Raw genomic sequence first — 23,572 nt, 5'->3', positions numbered from 1 at the left:
TTTGTGGGGGAAGGAAGTGGGAACAAATGAGAATCAAGAAGTAATGGGGTCAAGGGATGAACAGAACAGAGGGGAGAGATCAAAGGAACACAGCAGAATTCTAGTGGAGGTGTGAGGGGCCCGTGTCTTGGCAGTTATTCTAATGAACTGTTCCAAGAATTGCTGACATAGAGATCCAAGAATTGAAGGCATTTCTTTGCCTTTTATGCCAAGATTTCTGGATTGAAACTTCTTCAAAATCAGATTTGATTCCACTGCTTTGTGAGGCAGATAAAAAAATAAAGAATTCCCCTTATTTACCTATCTCTAATAATACGAACACTGTGTTGTATATAAAATATATTTTAAATGTTTTTAAATATCTGCTGTGTCTAGAAGTATAACTTCTGGATAGTTTCATGTGCTGTAACAATTTTTTGGTTTTCGATTATAGCTTAAAAAGCTTCAGAAAGGCACTGATAACACACATATAACATTTCTAAGTCCTGGGGTTAAGAAGGAATATGCTTCACATTAAATACCTTTTACTTTTCTCTCTTTTTCCATCTTTCTAGCAATCTTGTGAAATCATTGACTTAATACAAGAAAACTGCCGTAAGTTGTTTGGGAAAAGGCTCAAATGGGGGCCAGTGGTGAGAAGTTGGAATGGGTCATGGATCAGGGACTTAAGTCACCTGTGGATTCGTCTCACATGAAAAGCTCTTATCAGTTAATGTATTTGGCTCAGTCTCCCCTGGGGCAAGTAATCTTCATGAATGTGGTCTCAGAAATGAAGTGGTTAAAAGGCATGCCATCTCAACGGTGGAGAAAAATTCTCTTGTAACATGGCCCCTCCTGAAATGCACTGGCAATTGCATACCTACGTGTCTGCATCTTGGTGCTTCTTATAACAAAACAAATTCAGAGAAGCCTTGTTATTTTTATCCCATCCATTTAAACAAGAGGGATCACCAGTGAGCCTTCAATAAGAAATGTGTCTTTTTAAATTTACATTTATGTTTTAAAAATGGAATTGCAAATGATCGGATCTTAATGTTTTGTCACATTCCCAGATTGGAATTTACTTAGTGTCTTCAATGTATGCCAGGATATTTGCATCCTGTAACATGTACTTTTCCCTATTCACTAGCAATAGGGAGAGAATGTTGACTTGGCAGAGTGCTTAATTTAGGTGCTTGGGTTTTCTCCACATACACCCGGCCCTCCTTATTCAAACTCTAAATTCTGTCCATTCCCTTTCAGTTTCTGGTCCAGGAGATTCTGGGGTCCTCTTTCCTAGAAATCATAAAGAATAATACTATAATTTTGACCCCAAAGGGAGAACGTCAGAGCTGACCATGTCAAAAATTAAAACCCCTTTATATTGAAGAGCACCGTGAGGTCAAAAGCACACAGAAAAATGGGGGAAAATATATGCAGTATAAGCAATGGACCCAAGCAAAGGACCTATCTTTTTAACTCTGTCAGGTCAAAGTATATACAGTTGGTCCTACTGAATCATTTTCATCTACAGGCACAGAAAGTTCATATTTGTTAAACCTGATGTAAAAAACTCTTGGATTGAAAATGGGAGAAAAGACACGAATGAATGGAAGATTCGGAGAAGAAAAAAATACAAACAAACAATAAACCTGTAAAAATGTTTGACCTCCCAAGAGGTCAAAGAATACAAGTGAAAATGAGATACTCTTTTTGTTTCTCAAATTGGAAATACTTTTGAAATGAGAAAAAATTCTCTACCTAAATTTGGGAAATGTATAAAAGTACACACTGCGGGTAGGAGTGTCAGTTGGTACAACCTTTCTGAAGAGCAATTGGACACTGCATATCAAAAGCCACAATTATAGACATATTATAGGACCATGATTGGACAGAGATGCACAGATACATGTATAAACGCGCTCATCACAAAGGGATGTTGGTGGGAGTATCATGAGACATCTATAGTAGACGAGGTGATACTGCTCTAAACATATGGATGAGAAGAATAGATGTTAATCATATATTAAGTGAAAAAAGATTCAACATAGGACATATACTAAGGTCCGAGTTTTATAAAACTAAATTAACAATTAAATATACATACACATGCATATACATTATAGATTAAAGGTAATTTTAATTTTTGGTTTTCTGATATTTTCCATAAAACATATTACTTGTGCATACACACTTATACATAATACGTGGTATATGATATATATATATATATATATATATATATATATATATATAGTATATTATACTTAGTTTTAGATATGTGTGTATATGTGTACGTGTGTGTATATATATATATAGTTTCAGAATATCTCAGTGTATTAGGTTTAAGTTCAGTACAGAGCGACCTCAGTGCTCAATAGCAATGACACAAGTGTATTTCTCAGATCAAAGCCAGGAAGTGGCCAGTCCAGAGTTGATACAGAGCTCCACAGTGTTCAGGGACTCAGGGTCTTTATAGTTTCTTGCCTTGCCATTAGGGTAAGGGGGCCCTGTTTCCCAAGTGCCCTCAAGGTCCAAGATGTCTATCAAGCTTTAGCTGGTAGGAAAAGGAAGGGAAAAGGGAATAATATCTTTTTGAAATTGTTTCTACCATTTCTCTTATTCTATTACTCAGAACTTAGTAAGATAGCTCCCCCTCTGGGAAATGCCATCTTTGTGCCAGGCAGCCATATGCCCAGAGACTGGGATCTACTGCTATAGAAAAAAGGAAGAATGGATATTGGGGAGCAAATAGGCCAGAGAGAAGTTCACTGCTTGAATTTCTCAGAGGAGATGGTTTTTTCATATTAAAGCACTCAGCTGGAAAACATACCACTGCCTATATAAACTAACAATGTCTTGTGTTTTCTCCAAAACAATTTCCCTTCCAGCTTGCTCAACAGGTACGTAATAGATCTTCTTTTTCACTTGGATCTCAAACTTCACCTGTTCAGAGGCATTACAGAAAATCTTAAATCTGTGTATCCTTTGTGTCAAGGTGTTTCCAAATGCCCCGTGTTCCCTAGCGAAGTGGTCTTTGCCTTGGACATGTCAAATGACGTCTCCCACTCGGATTTTGAGAGAATGAGAAACATTCTATTATCCCTACTGATGAAGATGGATATAAGTGAAAGTAACTGCCCAACAGGTGCCCGAGTGGCTATTGTTTCGTACAGCTCCAAAACAGACTACCTGACTCGCTTCTCAGACTACAAGGGGAAGCCTGCGCTCCTGCAGGCGGTCAGGAGAATCCCCTTGCAAGGGTCAACTGGCAGCAGGAGCCTTGGGGAAGCCATGAGGTTTGTGGCAAGACATGTATTCAAACGTGTGCGCTCTGGCCTTCTTATGAGGAAGGTGGCTGTGTTCTTCCAGGCGGGCTGGGCCCATGATACAGATACCATCAACACTGCCATTTTGGAACTCAGTGCGCTGGATATCACCCCTGCGGTCATCACCTTCACAAGAGAGCACAACCTCCCAGATGCCCTGTTGGTAAGTAGGGGAGTTGCTCGGGGGCAAGCGTTAGTACCTGCTTCTTACTCCTCCACTGAGGACCACATGAGGAGTGAGAGTTTTTCAGAGGAAGGGATTCCCTAGAAATTGATGTGTATGCGCGGGAAAGGGTGGTCCTCAGTATGGACTCTGCTCCTAGTGTTACCACTAGTACCAACGGGCCATCTTTTAGTACTTATTCTGTGCCATGTGCCTCACAATATTAACTTATTTAATATCTCCAAAGCTCTATGAGGTGGGTATTCCTGTATGTCTCCATTTCAGAGATAAGAAAACTGAGGCTTAAAGAGGTTAAGTGTTCCATCAAAGGTCAAATAGCTAATATCTAGTTAGTAGCAGACTGGTATCTGTCTTCAGAGCCTATGCTTATCTACTATGCTAAATTGCATCATGAGGGTCTATAGAATGTGGTTTTCTCCCTCCTTCCCTTCCTCCCTTCCTTCCTTTCTTCCTTCCTCTCTTCCTCCCTCCCTCCCTCTCTCACCATTCCTTCTTTTCTTTTTTCTTTCTTTCTTTCTTTCTTTCTTTCTTTCTTTCTTTCTTTCTTTCTTTCTTTCTTTCTCTCTCTCTCTCTCTCTCTCTCTCTCTCTCTCTCTTTCTTTCTTTCTTTCTTTCTAAAATATATGCCCATATAGCAAAATGGGTAAAGTGCATTAATTTAAAATACACAGCTGAATGGATTTTTATAAATGTTTAAACCTTCGTGACCAAGACGTGGTTCAAGATATTGAACACTCTCAGCATCCAATCAGTTTTCCCAAACCATACACTCCCCAGAGGCACTGCTCTTGTGTCTTCTATCACAGTCAAACAAGGAGTTGGGGTAGTTCCAAACCTTCATGTCATTTGAATCCTATAGCATGTAATCTTTTGTATCTGGCTTTTTCCACTCAACATAATATCTGTTCTCTTTGTTTATCTATGTTGTGTATATAGGTAACCTGTTCTTTGTTACTGCTGTTCTGAACTATTTTGAGTGTGTATATACACCACAATTTATTTACCTATTCTCCAGAGTTGGCTTTTCTAACTGAAGCCCACATAACACATTTCATGGAATATAAGGGATGATCTATCAAAATAAAGAGTGATTCTCTATTAAGAGACACCAGGATGCTTATGAATGTCATACTGAACCATGTGACATTGCCAATATTCAACTGTGTTGGACCAACAAAATTGGAATTATCATATGGTTCAACCTACTAGCTAATTAATTTGGCTGTGCTAGCCCATTTAATTTTCTCTTAAGCAGAAATGGTAGGTGAGGGATATTATTATTGTAGCTGTGAATATGCTCCTAAGAATCACTAGGTAAAATTGTGACAGCTTACAGGCTATTGGACTGCATACCTTGGGATTTGAGAAACAAAGTGAAAATGCAGAAGCTAAGTTCCTTGTTTGCTGTTACATCCCTCTTGCCCACCAGGATGTGTGGACAGGGATGGGTTGGCGAGGCAGGGTGTAAACAAATAACAGGTAAAATCAGAGCACTTTTATCAATAATGAGGTGCATTTGGAAAAGTCTCTTCATCTCTCTGGGTCTCATTTTGCTTAGCTCTAAAATGGAGAGAGGGTCACAAATGAATGTGATCTAGCTCTCTTACAGGTATAATGATCTATTTTCCAAAAAGCATTTCCCTAACATTTGGAGAGTGATCCTTGGGGTACAGTTATGTCCCCCAAATGCCCATCACTGTTCTTCTCTGACAGGGGATCCTGGGAAGACAGTGTTGGGATCTGATGTAGAGATGATTTTGGTTAGGATGTTCTTGCCCTCTTAGTTGCTTTGGGTTCCAGGTAAAAGAATGTAATGGTATGTGAAAAGAATTTGCCAGCTTCAATATACTCGAACCTCAGCTCTGTCGTTTCTGTCTGCTCTCCTTTCTATTTCTTGGACGTATTCTTGCCCCAGGATGCTGGAAACCAATTCTGTTTCTTACGCGTAGCAATGTAGAAATGTTACATGGTGTTAAATGGCACTTGCCAGCTCAAATATAATGGATGACCTCATTTCTGGTGACACTAGTAAGGGGAGAAATTGTAAAAATAAAAATGCCCTTCTCAGGACCTGTCAGAAAATTCTCATTTCTTCATAACTGGGCATATTGTAGCCCTTACCCTCCCCCCCCTACTCTGTGTGTTATGCTTAGGGGGATCCTATTAGGAGAGTAGGAATATCCTATAATTTGTCTTTACAATTATCTGTCAGAGGAATCTCTGACTATCTGTGGGTTTTTTTGTTTGTTTGTTTTTGTTTTTGTTTTGTTTTGTTTGTTTTTTTTTTTTTTTTGTCTTTCACCTCTATGTTATTTTATTTCACAGAACAATGCTTACATGCTTCTTCTGGAAAAATGATGGTTGTTCAATTTGAAACAATTATATTAACAGATGCCCTAATTTCTTGTTCCATTTAAACATGCTCAAGGCTGTAGGACATATTGAAAAGACTTTTTAAAGCCATCCACTGGGTCATCTTAGCTCTAAATAAAAGTGTGTAGGGGCACCTGCATGGCTCAGTTGGTTAAGCGTCTGACTTCATTCAGCTCAGGTCATGATCTCACAGTCTGTGAGTTTGAGCCCCGCGTCAGGCTCTGTGCTGACAGCTCAGAGCCTGGAGCCTGCTTCGGATTCTGTGTCTCCCTTTCTCTCCGCCCCTCCCCCATTTGTTCTCTCTCTCTCTCAAAAATAAACACAAAAAAATTTAAAAAGTTTTTTAAATCCAACTTCCATTTCTACCACTGTAATGGAAATGATGGGCAAATGGCTACATTCCTAGCCCCCCCTGCATTTAGATGTAGCTATTTGTGTCCTCTACAATGGACTTAAATACAATATCTCAAATGACAAAAGATATTTAATATAAAAGCAGAAAAAAGCTTTAAGAAAAAGACACAAAAATTAAGTTTAAAAAGTTATTCTCTGAAATAGATTCATAAAATAGATAAATAACTAGGTAACCTATCAAGAAAACAAAACAGCTTCCAGTCCAAGATGGCAGTGCAGAAAGATTCTGAACACAACTTCTCTATGAACACACAAATCCACTTATAGAGCAATTCCTCTTGAAGAACTGAGGGCTGACTGAACAGCTTCTGCACATCGAAAGAGACACTACAGAGGGAAAGGCAAGAGAGACGCTGACATGGCAATGAAGGGAACTTCACCTTTGATGTTGAACTGCAGTGGGGAAGGCTATGTGGAGGGAACCCTGAGCAGACTTGTCTGCCCTGAGGCACAGAAAAAAAAGCCACAATCTAAAAGGACACCTAGAATATAAAGAAGCCATGGGGCGCCTGGGTGGCTCAGTTGGTAAAGTGTCTGACTTCGGCTCAGGCCATGATCTCACAGTCCATGAGTTTGAGCCCCATGTCAGGCTCTGTGCTGACAGCTCACAGCCTGGAGCCTGCTTTGGATTCTGTGTCTCCCTCTCTTTCTGCTCGTCACTCCCTTTGCTCGTGCTCTCTGTCTCTCACAAAAATAAACAAACATCAAAAGTTTTGTAGCCTTGGACTATTTGTGCCTGATCCCATTTTTTTCTTGGTCTTATTTTTTAAATTTATGTAAATTCAAGTTAGTTAACATATAATGTAGTATTGGTTTCAGGAGTAGAATGTAGTGATCCATCACTTACATATACCACACAGTGCTCATTCCAACAAGTGTCCTCCCTAATGCCCATCACCCATCTAGCCCCTCTCCTCCCCTCCAGTAACCCTCAGTTTGTTTTCTGTGTTTAAGAGTCTCTTATGGTTTCTTCACTTTCTGTTTTCATTTTATTCTATGTTTGTTGTTATTTTATATTTATATAAAATATTTTTATATATTTTATATACATAAATATTTTATAGATTTTATAACAAATATAAGTTCATATATTATATATAAATATTTATATAATATTTATATTTATTGTTATTTTATATTTTATTTTTATTATTTATTTTTATTTTAATGTTGGTTTAATTTTGAGAGAGAGACCACGCAAGCAGGGGAGGGGCAGAGAGAGAGGGAAACAGAATCCCAAGCAGGATCCATGCTCAACGTGGAGCCTGACACGGGTCTCAATCTCACAAACTGTGAGATCACAACCTGAGCCAAAATCAAGAGCTGGACTCTCAACTGACTGAGCCACCTAGGCGCCCCTATCTTATCCTATTTTTCCTTCCGTTCTCTGATGTTCATCTGTTTTGTTTCTTAAATTCCACATATGGGTGAGATCATATGATATTTGTCTTTCTCTGACTGACTTATTTCGCTTAGCATAATACCCTCTAGTTTGATCCACGTTGTTGCAAATGACAAGATTTTATTCTTTTTGATCGCCAAGGAATTGTATATATGTATATACCACTTCTTCTTTATCCATTTGTCTGTTGATGGACATTTGGGCTCTTTCCATAACATGGATACTGTTGATAGTGCTGCTATAAACACTGGGGTGCATGGGCCCCTTCGAATCAGCATCTGTGTATCCTTTGGATAAATAAACTAGAAGTGTAATTTCTGGGTCATAGGGTAGTTCTGTTTTTAATCTTTTGACCTCCGTATGGTTTTCCACAGTGGCTGCACCAGTTTACATTCCCACCAGCAGTGCAAAAGTGTTCCCCCTTCACTGCATACTTGCCAACATCTGTTATTTCTTGGGTTGTTGATTTTAGCTATTCTGACAGGGGTGAGGTGGTATATCATTGTGGTTTTTATTTGTATCTCCCTGATGATGAGTGATGTTGAGCATCTTTTCATGTCTCTGTTAGCCATATGGATGTCTTCTTTGGAAAAGTGTTACTTCATGACTTCTGCCCATTTCTTTACCAGATTATTTGTTTTGTGGGTGTTGAGTTTGATAAATTCCTTATAGATACTAACGTTTTATCTGATATGTCATTTGCAAATATCTTCCCCCATTCCATCAGTTGCCTTTTAGTTTTGTTGATTATTTCCTTCACTGTGTAGAAGGTTTTTTATCTTGATGAAGTCCCAATAGTTCATTTTTGCTATGTTCTCCTTGCCTCTGGAGACATGTCTGGTAAGAAGTTGCTGCGGCCGATGTCAAAGAGATTGTTGCCTGTTCTCCCCTCTAGGATTTTGATGGTTTCCTGTCTCACATTTAGGTCTTTCATCCATTTTGAGTTTAGTTTGTGTATGGTGTAAGAGAGTGGTCCAGGTCCATTCTTCTGCATGTCACTGTCCAGTTTTCCTAACACCATTTGCTGAAGAGACAGTCTTTTTTCCATTGGATATTCTTTCCTGCTTTGTTGAACATTAGCTGACCATATGTTTGTGGGTCTATTTCTGGGTTCTCTATTCTGTTGCATTGATCTATGCATCTGTTTTTGTGCCAGTACCATACTGTCTTGATGATTACAGCCTTGTAATACAGCTTGAGGTCCAGAAATGTGATGCCTCCAGCTTTGGTTTTCTTTTTCAACATTACTTTGGTTATATGAGGCCTTTTCTGGTTCCACACACATTTTAGGATTGATTGTTCTAGCTCTGTGCAGAATGGTGATGTTATTGTGATAGGGATTGCATTGAATATGTAGATTTCTTTGGGTAGTATAGACATTTTAACAATGTTTGTTCTTCCAATCCCTGAGCATGGAATATTTTTCATTTCTTTGTGTCTTCTTCAATTTCTGTCACAAAATTTCTATAGCTTTCAGAATACAAATCTTTTACCTTTTTGGTTAGGTTTATTTATAGTTACCTTATAGTTTTTGGTGCAATTATAAATGGGATTGATTCCTCGATTTTGCTTTCTGCTGCTTCATTATTGGTGTATAGAAGGCAAATGATTTCTGTACATTGACTTTATATTCACCAACTTTCTGAATTCATGTAGGAGTTCTAGCAGTTTTTTGATGGAGTCTTTTGGGTATCCCACACAAAGTATCATGTCATCTGTGAAGAATGAAAGTTTCACTTCTTCCTTGTATGCCTTTTATTTCTTTGCATTGTCTGATTGCTGAGGCTAGGACTTCCACTGCTATGTTGAACAGTGGTGAGAGTGGACATCCCTGTCGTGTTCCTGACTTTAGGGAGAAAGCTGTCAGTTTTTCCTCCATTGAAGATGATAGTAGTTGTGGGTCGTCTGTATATGGCCTTTATGATCCTGAGGTATGTTCCTTCTGTCTCTATTTTCCTGAGGGTTTTTATCTAGAAAGGATGCTGTATTTTGTCAAATGTTTTTTTCTGCATCTATTGAGAGGATCATGTGGTTCTTATTCTTTTTTAAATTAATGAGGTGTATCACATTGATAGATTTGCAGATATTGAGCCACCCCCTGCATCCCAGGAATAAATCCCACTTGATTGTGGTTAATAACTCTTAAAATATTGTTGCATTAGATTGGCTAGTAATGTGTTGAGAATTTTTGCATCCACGTTAATTGGGATATTGGTCTATAATTCTTATTTTAGTGGGTCTTTGGTTTTGGAATCAAGGTAATGCAGGCCTCATATAATTGTTTGGAAAATTTCCTTCCATTTCTATTTTATGGAACAGCTTCAAAAGATTAGGTATTGGCTCTTCTTTAAATCTTTTCTAGAATTCCCCTGGGAAGCCATGCAGCCCTGGACTCTTGTTGGGAGATTTTTGTTTACTGAATCGATATCTTTACTGGTTAGAGGTCTGTTCAAATTTTCTATTTCTTCTTGTTTCAGTTTTGGTAGTTTATATGTTTCTAGGAATTTATCCATTTCTTCCAGAGTGCCCAATTATTGGCATATAATTGCCCATAATATTCTCTTTTTATTGTTTGTATTTCTGCAATGCTGTTTGTCATCTCTCCTCCTTCATTTGTTATTTATTTGGGTCCTTTCCTCTTTATTTTTGATCAATCTGGCTAGGGGTTTATCAATTTTGTTAATTCGTTCAAGGAACCAGCTGCTAGTTTCACTGATATGTTCTACTCTTTTTTTATTTTTTTGATTTCAGTATTATTGATTTCCCATCTTCTGCTGGTTTGGGGCTTTATTTACTGTTCTTTTTCCAGCTCTTTTAAGTGTAAGTTTAGGTTGTGCATTTGAGACCTTTCTTCCTTTTTAGGAAGGCTTGGATTGCTATATACTTCCCTCTTATGACCGCCTTTGTTGCATCCCAAAGATTTGGGATTGTCTTGTTTTCATTTTCATTGGTTTCCATGTACTTTGTAATTTCCTCTTTAATTTCTTGGGTAATCCATCCATTCTTTAGTAGTATGTTCTTCAACCTCCATGTATTTGAGGGCTTTGCAATGTTTTCCTTGTTGTTGATTTCAAGTTCCATAGTGTTGTGATCTGAAAATATGCATGGTATGATCTCGATCTTTAGTGCTTGTTGAGGCTGATTTGTGACTCAGTATGTGATCTATTCCAGAGAATGTTCCACCTGCACTCGAGAAGAATGTGTATTCTGCTGCTTTAGAATGAAATGTTCTGAATGTATCTGTTAAGTCCCATCTGGTCCAGTGTGTGATTCAAAGCCATTGTTTCCTTGTTGATTTGCTGCTTAGATGATCTGTCCATTGTTGTAAATTGGGTGTTAAAGTCCCCTAATATTATGGTATTATTATTATTGATGAGTTTATGTTTGTGATTAACTGATTTATATATTTGGGTGTTTCAAGTTGGGGCATAAATATTTATACTTGTTAGATCTCCTTGGTGGATAGATTCCTCCATTATGATATGAGGCCTTTCTTCATATCTTGTTACAGTCTTTGTTTTAAAATCTAGTTTGTCTGATATGATTATGGCTACTCTGTCTTTCTTTTGACGTCCATGAGCAGCATAGATGATCCTCCATCCCCTCACGTTCAATCTGCAGACATCTTTAGGTCTAAAATGAGTCTCTTGTAGGCAGCATATAGGTGGGTCTTGTTTTCTTATCCATACTGATACCCTATGTCTTTTGATTGGAGTATTTAGTTCATTTACATTCAGTGTGATTATTGAAAGATATGAATTCATTGCCATTGTGTTGCCTGTAGAGTTGGTATTTCTGGTGATGTTCTCTGGTCCTTTCCAGTCCTTGTTGCTTTTGGTCTTGTTTTGTTTTGTTTTGTTTTTTCTCCACTCAATGAGTCCTCCTTAAAATTTCTTGCAGGACTGGTTTAGTGGTCACGAACTCCTTCAGTGTTTGTTTGCCTGGGAAACTCTTTATCTCTCCTATTTTGAATGACAGCCTTGCTGGATAAAGAATTATTGGCTGCATATTTTTCCCATTCAGCATGTTGAATATATCCTGCCACTCCTTTCTGGCCTGTCAAGTTCCTGTGGATAGATCTGCTGCCAACCTGATCTGTATTCCCTTGTAGGTTAAGGACTTCTTTCCTTTGCTGCTTTCAAGCTTTTTTCGTTGTTTATGTGTTTTGTAATCTATGATATGCCTTGGTGATGGTCAGTTTTTGTTGAATTTATGGGAGTTCTCTGTGCTTCTTGGATTTTGATGTCTGTGTCCATCCCCAGATTAGAGAAGTTTCCTGCTATAATTTGCTCACATAAACCTTCTGCCCCCTTTTCTCTCTCTTAATCTTCTGGGACTCCTATGATTCAGATGTTATTCCTTTTCAATGGGTCACTGAGTTCTCTAAGTCTTTTTTTTTTCCCCTTTCTTTCCCTCTTTTTTTCCTGCTTCATTATTCTCCATAATTTTATCTTTTTTTTTTTTTTGATGTTTATGTATTTTTGCGAAAGAGTGAGCACAAGTGGGAGTGGAGCAGAGAGAGACAGGGAGAGAGAATCCTAAACAGGCTCCATACTGACAGCAGACAGCCTGATGTGGGGCTCAAACTCACAAACATTGAGATCATGACCTGAGCTGAAAGCTGGATGCTTAACCAACTGAGTCACCCAGGTGCCCCCATAATTTTTCTTCTATATTGCTGATTCACTGCTCTGCTTCATCCTTCCATGCTGTCACAGCATCCATTCAAGATTGCATCTTGGTTATAGCATTTTTAATTTCAGCCTGACTAGAATTTATTTCTTTTATCTCCACAGAAAGGGATTCTCTGATGTCTTCTATGCTTATTTGAACCCAAGCTAGTATTCTTATAATTGTGGTTTTAAATTCCAGTTCAGACATCTTACCTATTTTGTATTGATTAAATCCCTGGCTGTCATTTTTTCCTGTTCTTTTTTGGGGGGTGGATTTCTCCATCTTGTCATTTTGGGAGGATGAAAAAAAAATAATAAAATTAAATGTAAAATTAAAATTAAAAAATTTAAAAAAAAACCCACAATCAGATAAAGGAAGCTAGATTCAAGGTGTGTTTTGGTCTACTTTTTGAGAGAAGCTTGATAGAAAAGACAAAAGGAAAAAAAAGCTAAAAAATGAAAAAAAAAAGATTTTTTTAAAATAATAAAATAGAATAAAAAATGTGCTGTTTCCAAGAAAGAAAAAGAAACAAAATAAAGAGAAAAAACAACATAAGCAGAAAAAGAAGCAAGGAAAATGAACAAACAAGCAAACAAAATGAAATCCAATTGAAGCTATATCAAGTTTCCCTTAGAACTAGAACTTTGCAGAGTAGAAGGGATTGTGCTGGTCTTCTTGGGGAGGGTCCTGCTGCTCTAATTCTCAGGCTGACTTGCCCTAGTGGAGATATGCCACTAGGTTGTACAGGTTGGCAGGGCTTGTTGTAAATGGGTCTGTTCACCACTTGATGGCACTGCTTAGCTCACTGGGGTTGATCAGTGAGAGCATGCTAGAGGTGAAAATGGCTTCACCCTACTCTCTAATCTCCAGTGCAGGAATTTTGCACCCTCACGGATGCATGATCAGTCACTCCTCCTTTGTCTCAGGCTGTCCTCAACTCTCTGCCTTTACCCTATCTTTGTCCAAGCTGTCTACCTGCCAGGTGGTGCCTCCATCCAGATTTTTGTCTCACACAGGGCTATGTTTCAAAACTCCACGCTTTAGCGACTCCTGTGGCTTGGACCTGTGCTGGTCCTCAGGGAGGGTCTTGCTGAGTAATGGCCAGGTGCCACCTTGTCCTGGAAAATGCTCATGTGATCACTCAGTGGCAGAGGCTCAGAGTTTATGGTAAATCACAACATATAGCTGGCACCAGTGTTTGCTGCACTCTGGTGTCTTTGTTCCAATATGAGTAAATGTGGCAGCTCTCTGGGGTCTGCCAGGACTTTTACCCATGGCGTGGTCATATTGTCTCTACCAAATACACTCTAGCCAAAGGAACTGCTTCTCTGTGGGGCATATGGGCCCCTCAGACTAAACTGTCTGCTCCTAGGGATTCACCCTGCATTTCTGCTGGAGCACCACCAGGCATTGAGCTGCAAACCTTCAGACTCTGTCCTTCACTGTTTATAGAAAGTTGGCAGTATTGAAACCCTCTCCTTTTTCCCCATCAGTGGCTTTGGGGAACAGTTTTCTTGTCCAGTCCTCTGTATTTTCACTCTTTCTCTCTCACTTTCTCTCCAGCTACTTTCAGGGGGAGTGCTTTTCTTGTAGGATCCAATGCACTGCACTCTATACCCCTTTCTCTTTCTTTCTCTGTCCTCTCTCCATGAAAATTGCTCCCTACCTTCCACGGCACCATGGCTTTTCTCTCCCCCAATTCACCTCTCCACACTGCATACCTGCCAAGATCTATTGCTCAAATTATGCAGATTGGTGTGTTAATCCTCAGACCAATTTTCTAGGTGTTCAAAATGGTTTGATGCTGATCTAGCTGTGTTTCAGGGACAAGACAAGCTCAGGTCCCCATACCTTTCTTTTTCCCTAATCCCATTTGTTAAGAGCTGTCCAGTTGCCCGTGTCTCAGAATATTTGCCCTATTTTTAAAGTTAAAAAGCAGAGGATTGCAGGGAAAATGCAATTTCAGTGCCAGGTTTCAAATTTCATGTTTCTTTATGAAAAGTCTAGTACATGTTCCTTTGAAACATTACCTAGGATAATAGCTCACGTTTATTGACTCAAGCACTGTGCTAAGTCACTTATGTCTTTTAATCCTTAAACAACTCAGTGAGATAACTATTATCATAGCCTATTTTTCAGATGATGAGACTGACACACCGAGAAGTTAAATAACTTGCTCAAGGTGTAGAATTCCCAACAGCAATAAGATTTTGAGTTCAAAAGTGAAAAATAGGAAGAGAGTTTAGAAGTTCTAAGTTCTTCCATGTATTAATTCATTTTATCTTTACAACAACACTATGAGATAAATCTATGAACTGGTTCTATTTTTATTTCTATGTATTGCTTTAAAAAAAAAATCCAAATCCAAAGAATGGAATGCTGGCTATCATGGAGACAAAAGAAATCAGCTTTAGAAGATGAAAACATTAAGAGGAGAGCCAAAAAATTTGGGGGTCACTTTAAATTTTTGTTTAATTTCAGGACTCAGAAAAGTTAGAGGAGGACATTCTTTTATTTTATTTTATTTTATTTTATTTTTAATTTTTTAAAATTTACATCCAAATTAGCATATAGTGAAACAATGATTTCAGGAGTAGATTCCTTAATGCCCCTTACCCATTTAGCCCATCCCTCCTCCCACAACCCTTCCAGCAACCCTCAGTTTGTTCTCCATATTTAGGAGTCTCTTCTGTTTTGTCCCCCTCCCTGTTTTTATATTATTTTTGTTTCCCTTCCCTTATGTTCATCTGTTTTCTCTCATAAAGTCCTCATATGAGTGAAGTCATATGATTTTTGTCTTTCTCTGACTAATTTCCCTTAGCATAATACCCTCCAGTTCCATCCACGTAGTTTCAAATGGCAAGATTTCATTCTTTTTGATTGCCGAGTAATACTCCATTGTATATATATACCACATCTTCTTTATCCATTCATCCATCGATGGACATTTGGGCTCTTTCCATACTTCGGCTATTGTTGATAGTGCTGCTATAACCATGGGGGTGCACGTGTCCCTTTGAAACAGCACACCTATATCCCTTGGATAAATGCCTAGTAGTGCAATTGCTGGGTCGTGGGGTAGTTCTAGTTTTAGTTTTTTGAGGAACCTCCATACTGTTTTCCAGAGTGGCTGCACCAGCTTGCATTACCATCAACAATGCAGAAGAGGTCCTCTTTCTCTGTATCCTCACCGACATCTGTTGTTGCTTGAGTTGTTAATGTTAGCCATTCTGACAGGTGTGAGGTGATATCTCATTGTGGTTTTGATTTGTATTTCCCTGATGATGAGTGATGTGGAGCATTTTTTCATGTGTCATTTGGCCATCTGGATGTCTTCCTTGGAGTGCTTTATAGATTTTGGATACTAACCATTTATCTGATATGTCATTTGCAAATATCTTCTCCCATTCTGTCGGTTGCCTTTTAGTTTTGCTGATTGTTTCCTTCACTGTGCAGAAGCTTTTTATTTTGATGAGGTCCCAGTAGTTCATTTTTGCTTTTGTTTCCCTTGCCTGCGGAGACGTGTTGAGTAAGAAGTTGCTGCGGCCAAGATCAAAGAGATTTTTGCCTGCTTTCTCCTCTAGGATTTTGATGGCTTCCTGTCTTCATTTAGGGCTTTCATACATTTTGAGTTTATTTTTGTGTATGGTGTAAGAAAGTGATCCAGGTTCATTCTTCTGCATGTCGCTGTCCAGTTTTCCCAGCACCACTTGCTGAAGAGACTGTCTTTATTCCATTGGATAGTCTTTCCTCCTTTGTCAAAGATTAGTTGCCCATATGTTTTTGGGTCCATTTCTGGGTTTTGTATTCTGTTTCATTGATCTGAGTATCTGTTTTTGTGCCAGAGGAGGACATTCTTTTTTGAAGAAAGTGTTGGGTTGTTCAAAGAGGCTCTTGCAGAGGTCATGGATGACCTGCTGCCGAGGCCATGTGGGTTGTTATTTTCCATTAGATTGTTACTCCCATACAGCCAGGATCAGCAACCAAGGGAAGAAATTAGGCAATTAGGCTTCACACTATGTTTTTGTTCCTTATGTTATCTAGACATGTTTTCTTGGCACTGGAGCCTCACTTATTCACCTGTAAAATGGGAATAAACTCACAGATTTGTTCTAAGAGTTCTAGGAGATAGTGTCTACAGGCACAAAAACTGACACTTTCTATTTATATACTCAGTGTATAGCTGTTATTATTACCATCGCTTCAAGGACCTTAAGAGTGCCTCTATGCCCAGTAACTATTTATTAAATTAGACAGCTTCCATTAAGTAAGCACCTATGACGTTCCAACCACGTGCCATATGGTTTTCATGCCTTGTCACCTTCACCCCTCACTTCTCAGAATGTGGCCCCGGGACTGGCAGCATGAGCATTACCCAGGTCCATGAGAAATGCCAAATCTCAGACTCTACCCGATCTAATTAATCAGGTTCTGCATTTTTAACAAGATCCGCAGATGGTTTGCATGGGCATTTAAATTTGAGGAGTGTTGGCCTAATCTTCATAACTATCACACAAGTTAATAATGATAATCTACATTTCCCAGATGAGGTAAGGGAAGGTCAATGGTAAAGTGACTTGTTCCTGGGGCGCCTGGGTGGCTCAGTTGGTTAAGTGTCCGACTTTGGCTCAGGTCATGATCTCATGGTTTGTGAGTTCAAGCCCCACGTCAGGCTCTGTGCTGACAGATCAGAGTCTGGAGCCTGCTTCGGATGCTTGTCTCCCTCTATCTCTGCCCCTCCCCCACTCATGCTCTATCTCTGTCTCTCAAAAATAAACTTTTAAAAAAAGATGGAAAGCAACATGTTCTAAACTGCATAATCCTGGAATTTGCACTCCAATCTGTCAGGTTCCCAAGTCCCACTCTGCCACCTGACACCCCATTCTATCTAATGCCAACCCCTAGGGAGTCCAGAAGAAGGCAGCTGTTTCATAGCAGTCTTGGGGTGGGATGGGACCATGCCGACTGCGAGGAGTTGGGGCTGGACTCAACCTCCTGGAGTCTGTCACAGGTTACATGATGATTCTCTTTTTCTATTTCTGTCTCCTTCCCTAATTTGTCTAGTTTCCCCTTCTTGTTCCCCAAGTCCTTGCCTCAACTGGAAGCCAGATGGTTTCCAGCTCTCCCTCCTTAGGGTCAAGTTAGCTCCCCATCCATCCAAAGCAAATCCTCCTTCCCAGCCCTTGGTTCCTTCTCTTCTACTCCCATCTGTCCAAGCCAAGAGCCTCCCCCAACTTAGTTCTAGAAACAAACATTGTCCCATGACCCTGGCAGCTTAGTACAGCAGCTGAAACATTGAATCAAACCCTGTGGATCTCTCCAGCTCAGGGCTCATGGATACTTCTTTAACATTGGGGCTAGGGTTTGAAGGTTGTCTGGATCCTTTAACAAAAATATCTGTCTGTGAAACAAAAGAGGACATTAATACAAACCCATGTGCCATGTCTTCTCTCCTCCATACACTCCTGTCTTTTGTACACAACTAATCCCAACAGACCACAGCCAGGCATTCAGCAGGCTGGTTGAGAGAATCACCAAACATGTCAATTTAAACCACTGTAAAGCTTCGCCCACCAAGCAGATCACTTGGTGTTTAAGGTATTCTATATTTGAAATTTCCTACTCTGGTGCTGATGGGAGTTTGTAGTAAGGATCATAGAGCCAATTTTCTCCTCTCTTTCTACTGGATTCCCTCCTATACTGTTTCTCTGCTTAAGCTTTCCCAGGAATTGTCTCATTCATCTTATCAATGACAAGGACCATGCTGGCAAGTCCAAATTCAAAGTAATTAATTTTTCATTGATAACAACTACATACAGATGGATCTATACTGAATCATATTTCCCTGTGGACTTGCATTGGATTTTGTGTACTTGTTCCCACAATTTTATTTTAAGAACAGTAAAAATTTTAAGCGTGACCATAAAATTATTCTCCCTAAGAAAAGTTTTTAAAAAGATGTAAGTTTGTAACTATTCCAATTCAGTTGAATTTGGTAATTTTCCAAGAAGCGTACAAGAGATGGAATAGTTATATCTTCTGAGTTGCTCAGAGTTGAAAAGGTAACACAGTGTCCTGAACATGAGGCAAATACAGAAGACTGTAACTGAAGACCAGGCTGTATTGAAACAGAAAGAAATCCCATGGCATCCATTCAGATCCTAAACTCTGTTGCTGAGGAATTAGAGGCCAGAGGCTTGTCCAAGGTCACACAGCCAACTATGGCAGAGGACCCTTCCCATGGGTCAAACTTGGGGAGATGTTTGAATTTCTTTGAAGTTTTTCATAGTATCTTAAAATTCCACACAAATCCTGCATTTTGTAATACACTTCACCTAGGTTTCCTGTGGTTTAAAAATAATATACACTAACTTAGCATTTCCCCACAACTCTTTGCATAAAATTGATACTCCTGGGATGATTTTGAACCTCTCACAGCTTCTGGAACATTGCTATGGGTCCTGCTTTCAGAAGCATTTCACATTGTCTCTTGTGGATTCCAGTAAAGCCATCAATGTGTCATATCTGTGCCTACGCTCTTCTCTTTAATTCCTGATGATTTATCTGGTTTGGTCAGTATTCAGATCTGATGACCATTTGGAGTAAATCAGAATGTTGACTTTTGGCAACTCTGCACTTTTCCTTCATGTCAGCTTCTTCCATCTGTCAGGGGAGGGGGTTCCAGGGTTTCACATGTGCTGTGTAGCTGCACATTGGAGGTGGGTGTTCTCTAATCTCTGGGGAGTGGGAACACTGGGGAGAATTCTATAGGCAACCACTGTCTACTCTGGGCCTTCATACATGGTGTTCCTCCACACCGTAATACTTTCGCCTGCTTCTTTGCTAAGTAAGTATCCTACTCATTCTCCCTAAAGTGCTAGATGTCGCTATCTGCATCAGACTCCCTCTATTCCTTGCTCTTGAAATGAACATTCCTAAAACATATCAATAGATCTCCTTCTTTCTTGAAAATTGTTTTTCTCTCCTTCTTGTTAGGTTTTAAGCTCTTTGAAGGTGTGATTATGTCAGTTTTGTATCGCCACATGGCTTGTTAAGGCTTTTATGTAGTAGCTGTTTAATTGATCTTGGTTAATGTGAATTTCTAATTCAGCAAAAGGTATAACCATGTGAGGAAGAAGAGAAGATGCATTTTGCCTTTCTTCTCAAGAGTCTTAGTAAAGTTTCCATGGGTTTTTTTTTTGTGTTACATTAGCACGAACAAAAGTCCAACTCTTTATATTTCTTTCTCCACATGGGATTTTCTTTCAAGTAAGCTCACTCTGAGAGATAAAGTTTGGGATACGTTGCAGTCCCAAACAAACAGAGTGAAGAGTTCTATAAGGAGTACATGTTACAGAAAATTATTTTCCAAAGTAACATGATGTTAGCCCTAGACCTTAGGTCCTTGATTCCAGAGGAGGGTCCAGAGCCTGCTTGGTCCTGGCCACAGGGATGAAGGAGGAGGAGATTCTCCGCAGTGGGCCACTGTCCTTCATGGTTTGGCAGAGAGCAGACAATGGGATGGATATGACTAACCTAACAATCACCTCACATCTGGAGAGAAATAATCTGAAAGTATTCCTAATTTTATCACGAGTTGGAAGTCCTGGAAATAATCTGCATCTGTCAGAGAAGATTAACTGTGGAACCATTCATGCCCAAGTCTCAGTGGCTTATCATAATAAAGTAATATTTATGCCATCCTTTGGCATAATGCAATTCCTTTGATGTGCATTGGAGGACAGGAGTGTTTTGTGCTATGGACCCATTTCAGCACCTGGGCTCCTATGAATGTCCTCACCATACCCAAGGTCCTCAGAACCTTTTTCTGGACCATCTACATTTGACTGGCAGATATGCATGCACTAGAAATGGCATCCATCTGCTTGCTAGACATTGGCTAGACCCTAGTCATGGTCCAATTAATTACGAGGAAAGGTGGGGAGGAGTTAAGATGGCAGAGCAGCATGAAGACCCTGAGATTTTCTCATCCCTGAAATGCAGTTAGATCATCACCAAACCATTTTGAACACCTATGAAATTGATCTGAGGATTAACACAACAATCTGCATAACTTGAGCCATAGAACTTGGCAGGTACATGGTGTGGAGAGGTGAATTGGGAGAGAAAAGCCACAGAGAGTAGGGAGCTGTTTTTGTAGACAGAGAGGACAGAGAGAGAAAGAGAAAGGGGGAGAGTGTGGCACGTTGGGATCGTGCAAGAAAAACACTCCCCTCAAAAGTAACTGGAGAGAGAAAAAGAATGAAAACACTTGCAGGTGACTAAACAAGAAATCTGTTCCCCAAAACCATTGATGGAGAGAAAGAGAGAGTTTCAATAGCACCAGTATATAAACAGTGGAGAGCAGAGCCTGAAGGTTTGAAGCTCAGTGCCTGGTAGTGTTTGGTTGAGGAAGCAGGGCAAATCCCCAGGAGCAGGCAGTGGGGTCTGAGGGGCCCGTGTGCCACAAGAGGAGAAGTGGTTCTCCTGCTTGGAGTGCATCTGGTGGAGACCATACAGCCTCCTCACAGGCAAAGGTCCTAATGGACCCCAGAGAGCAGCCACGTTTGCTGGTATTGGGACAAAGATGACAGAGTACAATGAAACCTGGCACTGCCTGTGTGTTATGATTTGCCATAATCTCTGAATCTCTGCCACTATGCAATTGCATGAACACTTTCTGGGGCAAGGTGGCACTCGGCCATTGAGACCCTCCCCCAGAGAGTTGGTGTGGGTCCAAGCTTCAGGGGTTTCTGAAGTGTGGGGTTTTGAAACATAACCCCATCTGAGATAGGGGAGGGATGCTTGACAGCGGGTCCATGGGAGTGTGAAGTTCCGGCACCAGAGGCTAGGGAGCTGGGTGAAGCCATTTTCACATCTACTGTACGCCCATGTGTGCATGCACACGAACCCACCTCAGTAAGCTAAGCAGTGCCTCCTAGTGGAGAATGGAGCCATTACACCAAACCCCACCCAACTGAGCCCCCCAGGCACATCCCCCAGAAGACCAGCACAAATCCCTCCACCTGCTTAGTGTATGGACTATAGAGTGGTTTACAGTTTCAGTTCTAGGGGAAACTGGATGTAACTACATTTGAATTTCATTCTGTTTACTGGTTTGTTTATTCAGTTTCTTTCCTTCTGTTTTTGCTTAAATTGTTTTCTTTCTCTTTCTTGGATACAGAAAGAACAAATTATTTTTTGTTTGATTTATTTTATTTTCAATTTAAAAAAATTTATTCTATTTTATTTCCTTTATTTTACTACATATATATTTTTTTAATTTTTAAAAATTTCCTTTATTTTTCTTTCTCTTTCCTTTCCCTTTTGTCTCTATCAAGCTTCTTTCAACCAGCAGGCTGAAACATAACTAGGATCTAGCTTTCTTAATTGATATTTTTGTTTTGTTTCTGATTTTTTAATTTAATTTTTTTGGTTAATTTTTTCTTCCTCCAAAATGACAAGATGAAGGCAGTCACCCCAAAAGAAAGAACAGGAAGAAATGATGGCCAGAGATTTAATCAACACAGATATAAGTAGAATTTCTGAACTAGAATTTAAAGCCAGGATTATAAGAATACTAGCTGGGGTTGAAAACAGCATAGAAGACACCAGAGAATCCCTTTCTGCAAAGATACAAGAAATAAATTCTAGTCAGGCCGAAATTAAAAAGGCTATAACTGAGATGCAACCTTGAATAGATGCCCTGATGGCAGGGATGGACAAAGCAGAGTGCAAATCAGCATATGGAAGATAAGATTATGGAGAATGATGAAGCAGGAAAAAAAGAGGGAAAGAAAGGGAAAAAAATCACGACACAAGATTTAGAGAACTCAGTGACTCGTTAAAAAGGAATAACATCTGAATCATAGGTAAGAGCCCAAATGTCCATTGACTGATGAATGGGTAAAGAAGATGTGGTGTGTGTATACACACACACACACACACACACACACACACACACACACACACACACACTGGAATATTATTCTGTGATCAAAAAGAATGAAATCTTGCCATTTGCAACAATGTGCATAGAACTAGAGAGTATTATGCTAACTAAGCAAAATAAGTCAGAGAAAGACAAATATGATATGATTTCACTCATATATAGAATTTAAGAAACAAAACAGATGATCACAGGGGAAGGGAAGCAAAAATAAGAGATAAACAGAGAGGGAGACAAACCATAAGAAACTCTTCAATACAGAGAATAAACAGGGTTGCTGGAGGAGAGGTAGGTAGGGAATGGGCTAAACGGGTGATGGGCAGTAAGGAGGGTGCTTGTTGGGATGAGCACTGGGTGTTTTATGTAAGTGATGAATCACTAAATTCTATTCCTGAAATCATTATTATACTATATGTTAACTAACTTCAATTTAAATTCAAAAAAATTTTTTAATTAAAAAAATTTTTTTTAAATAGCTACAAGGTAGCGTGGGAAATGTAGTCTAGTTGTGGCCTTAAGAAGAAGAGGGAATGGTTTGTTGATAACCAGTTGTCACATGGACTTTGCTGGATGATTTATTATTATTATTATTATTATTATTATTATCATTATCACTACTTTGATTTATTAATAGTTTGCTTTTAAGCTTTGATATCAGTTATTAAATTAGTTATAATTGGAAAGGTTGAAGGAAAGAGATAAACATATTTGCCTTCCCCCAAAGCCTTCCCTGAGGGCTCCTCACTCTTGGCTTCTGGCTTGGGCATGTACCAGCCCTAAACACCAGGAATATGCTAGAAAGTCCTCCCTTATGGTATCTACCTCTTTGTATTTTAATGCTGTGTTACCTATATGGCCACCACCACCATGAAGGGTCTGCCTGTTCGTGTTTGTAACTCCCACCACACTGCATCTTGCATACTGTGGGCAGCTCCAGATGTATGGAATTTATAAATGACCGAACCTTCAACTCCCTGATCTTCATTCCAACACGACATGACATTGACTGAGTTTTACACACATTGGGAGTCAAAAGACCTGCACGTACCCACAGCAATGATAGTCTCATATCCAGTTTAGAACTGGAGAATTAAATGGCAATAAATGACTGTAATAGATAATACCAAATTCTAATTATGCATATAATTATACATGTTCTCTAAAAATATCATATTAATGTCCTTCTCATCGGAATTGGGAAAAGCATGAACAGCATGGCTGGAAATTGAACTCAGCTAATGATAACCTTGTGTATGTGTTTGGATTAG

General features: G+C 39.4%; 1 protein-coding gene across 1 annotated transcript in view; it reads left to right on the top strand.

Annotated features, from left to right (window-relative positions):
* Positions 1 to 23,572, top strand: part of LOC102950795 (collagen alpha-4(VI) chain-like) — a 147,103-nt gene that overhangs the window by 111,115 nt on the left and 12,416 nt on the right. Inside the window, 3 exon segments of the mRNA XM_042998360.1 lie at positions 555 to 594; positions 2,871 to 2,882; positions 2,978 to 3,471. Of these exon segments, the coding sequence (XP_042854294.1) occupies positions 555 to 594; positions 2,871 to 2,882; positions 2,978 to 3,471 (546 nt within the window).

This window comes from Panthera tigris, chromosome C2 (assembly GCF_018350195.1).
Source record: "Panthera tigris isolate Pti1 chromosome C2, P.tigris_Pti1_mat1.1, whole genome shotgun sequence".
Taxonomy (NCBI): domain Eukaryota; kingdom Metazoa; phylum Chordata; class Mammalia; order Carnivora; family Felidae; genus Panthera; species Panthera tigris.
This window is presented reverse-complemented; position numbering and strand designations above follow the sequence as displayed.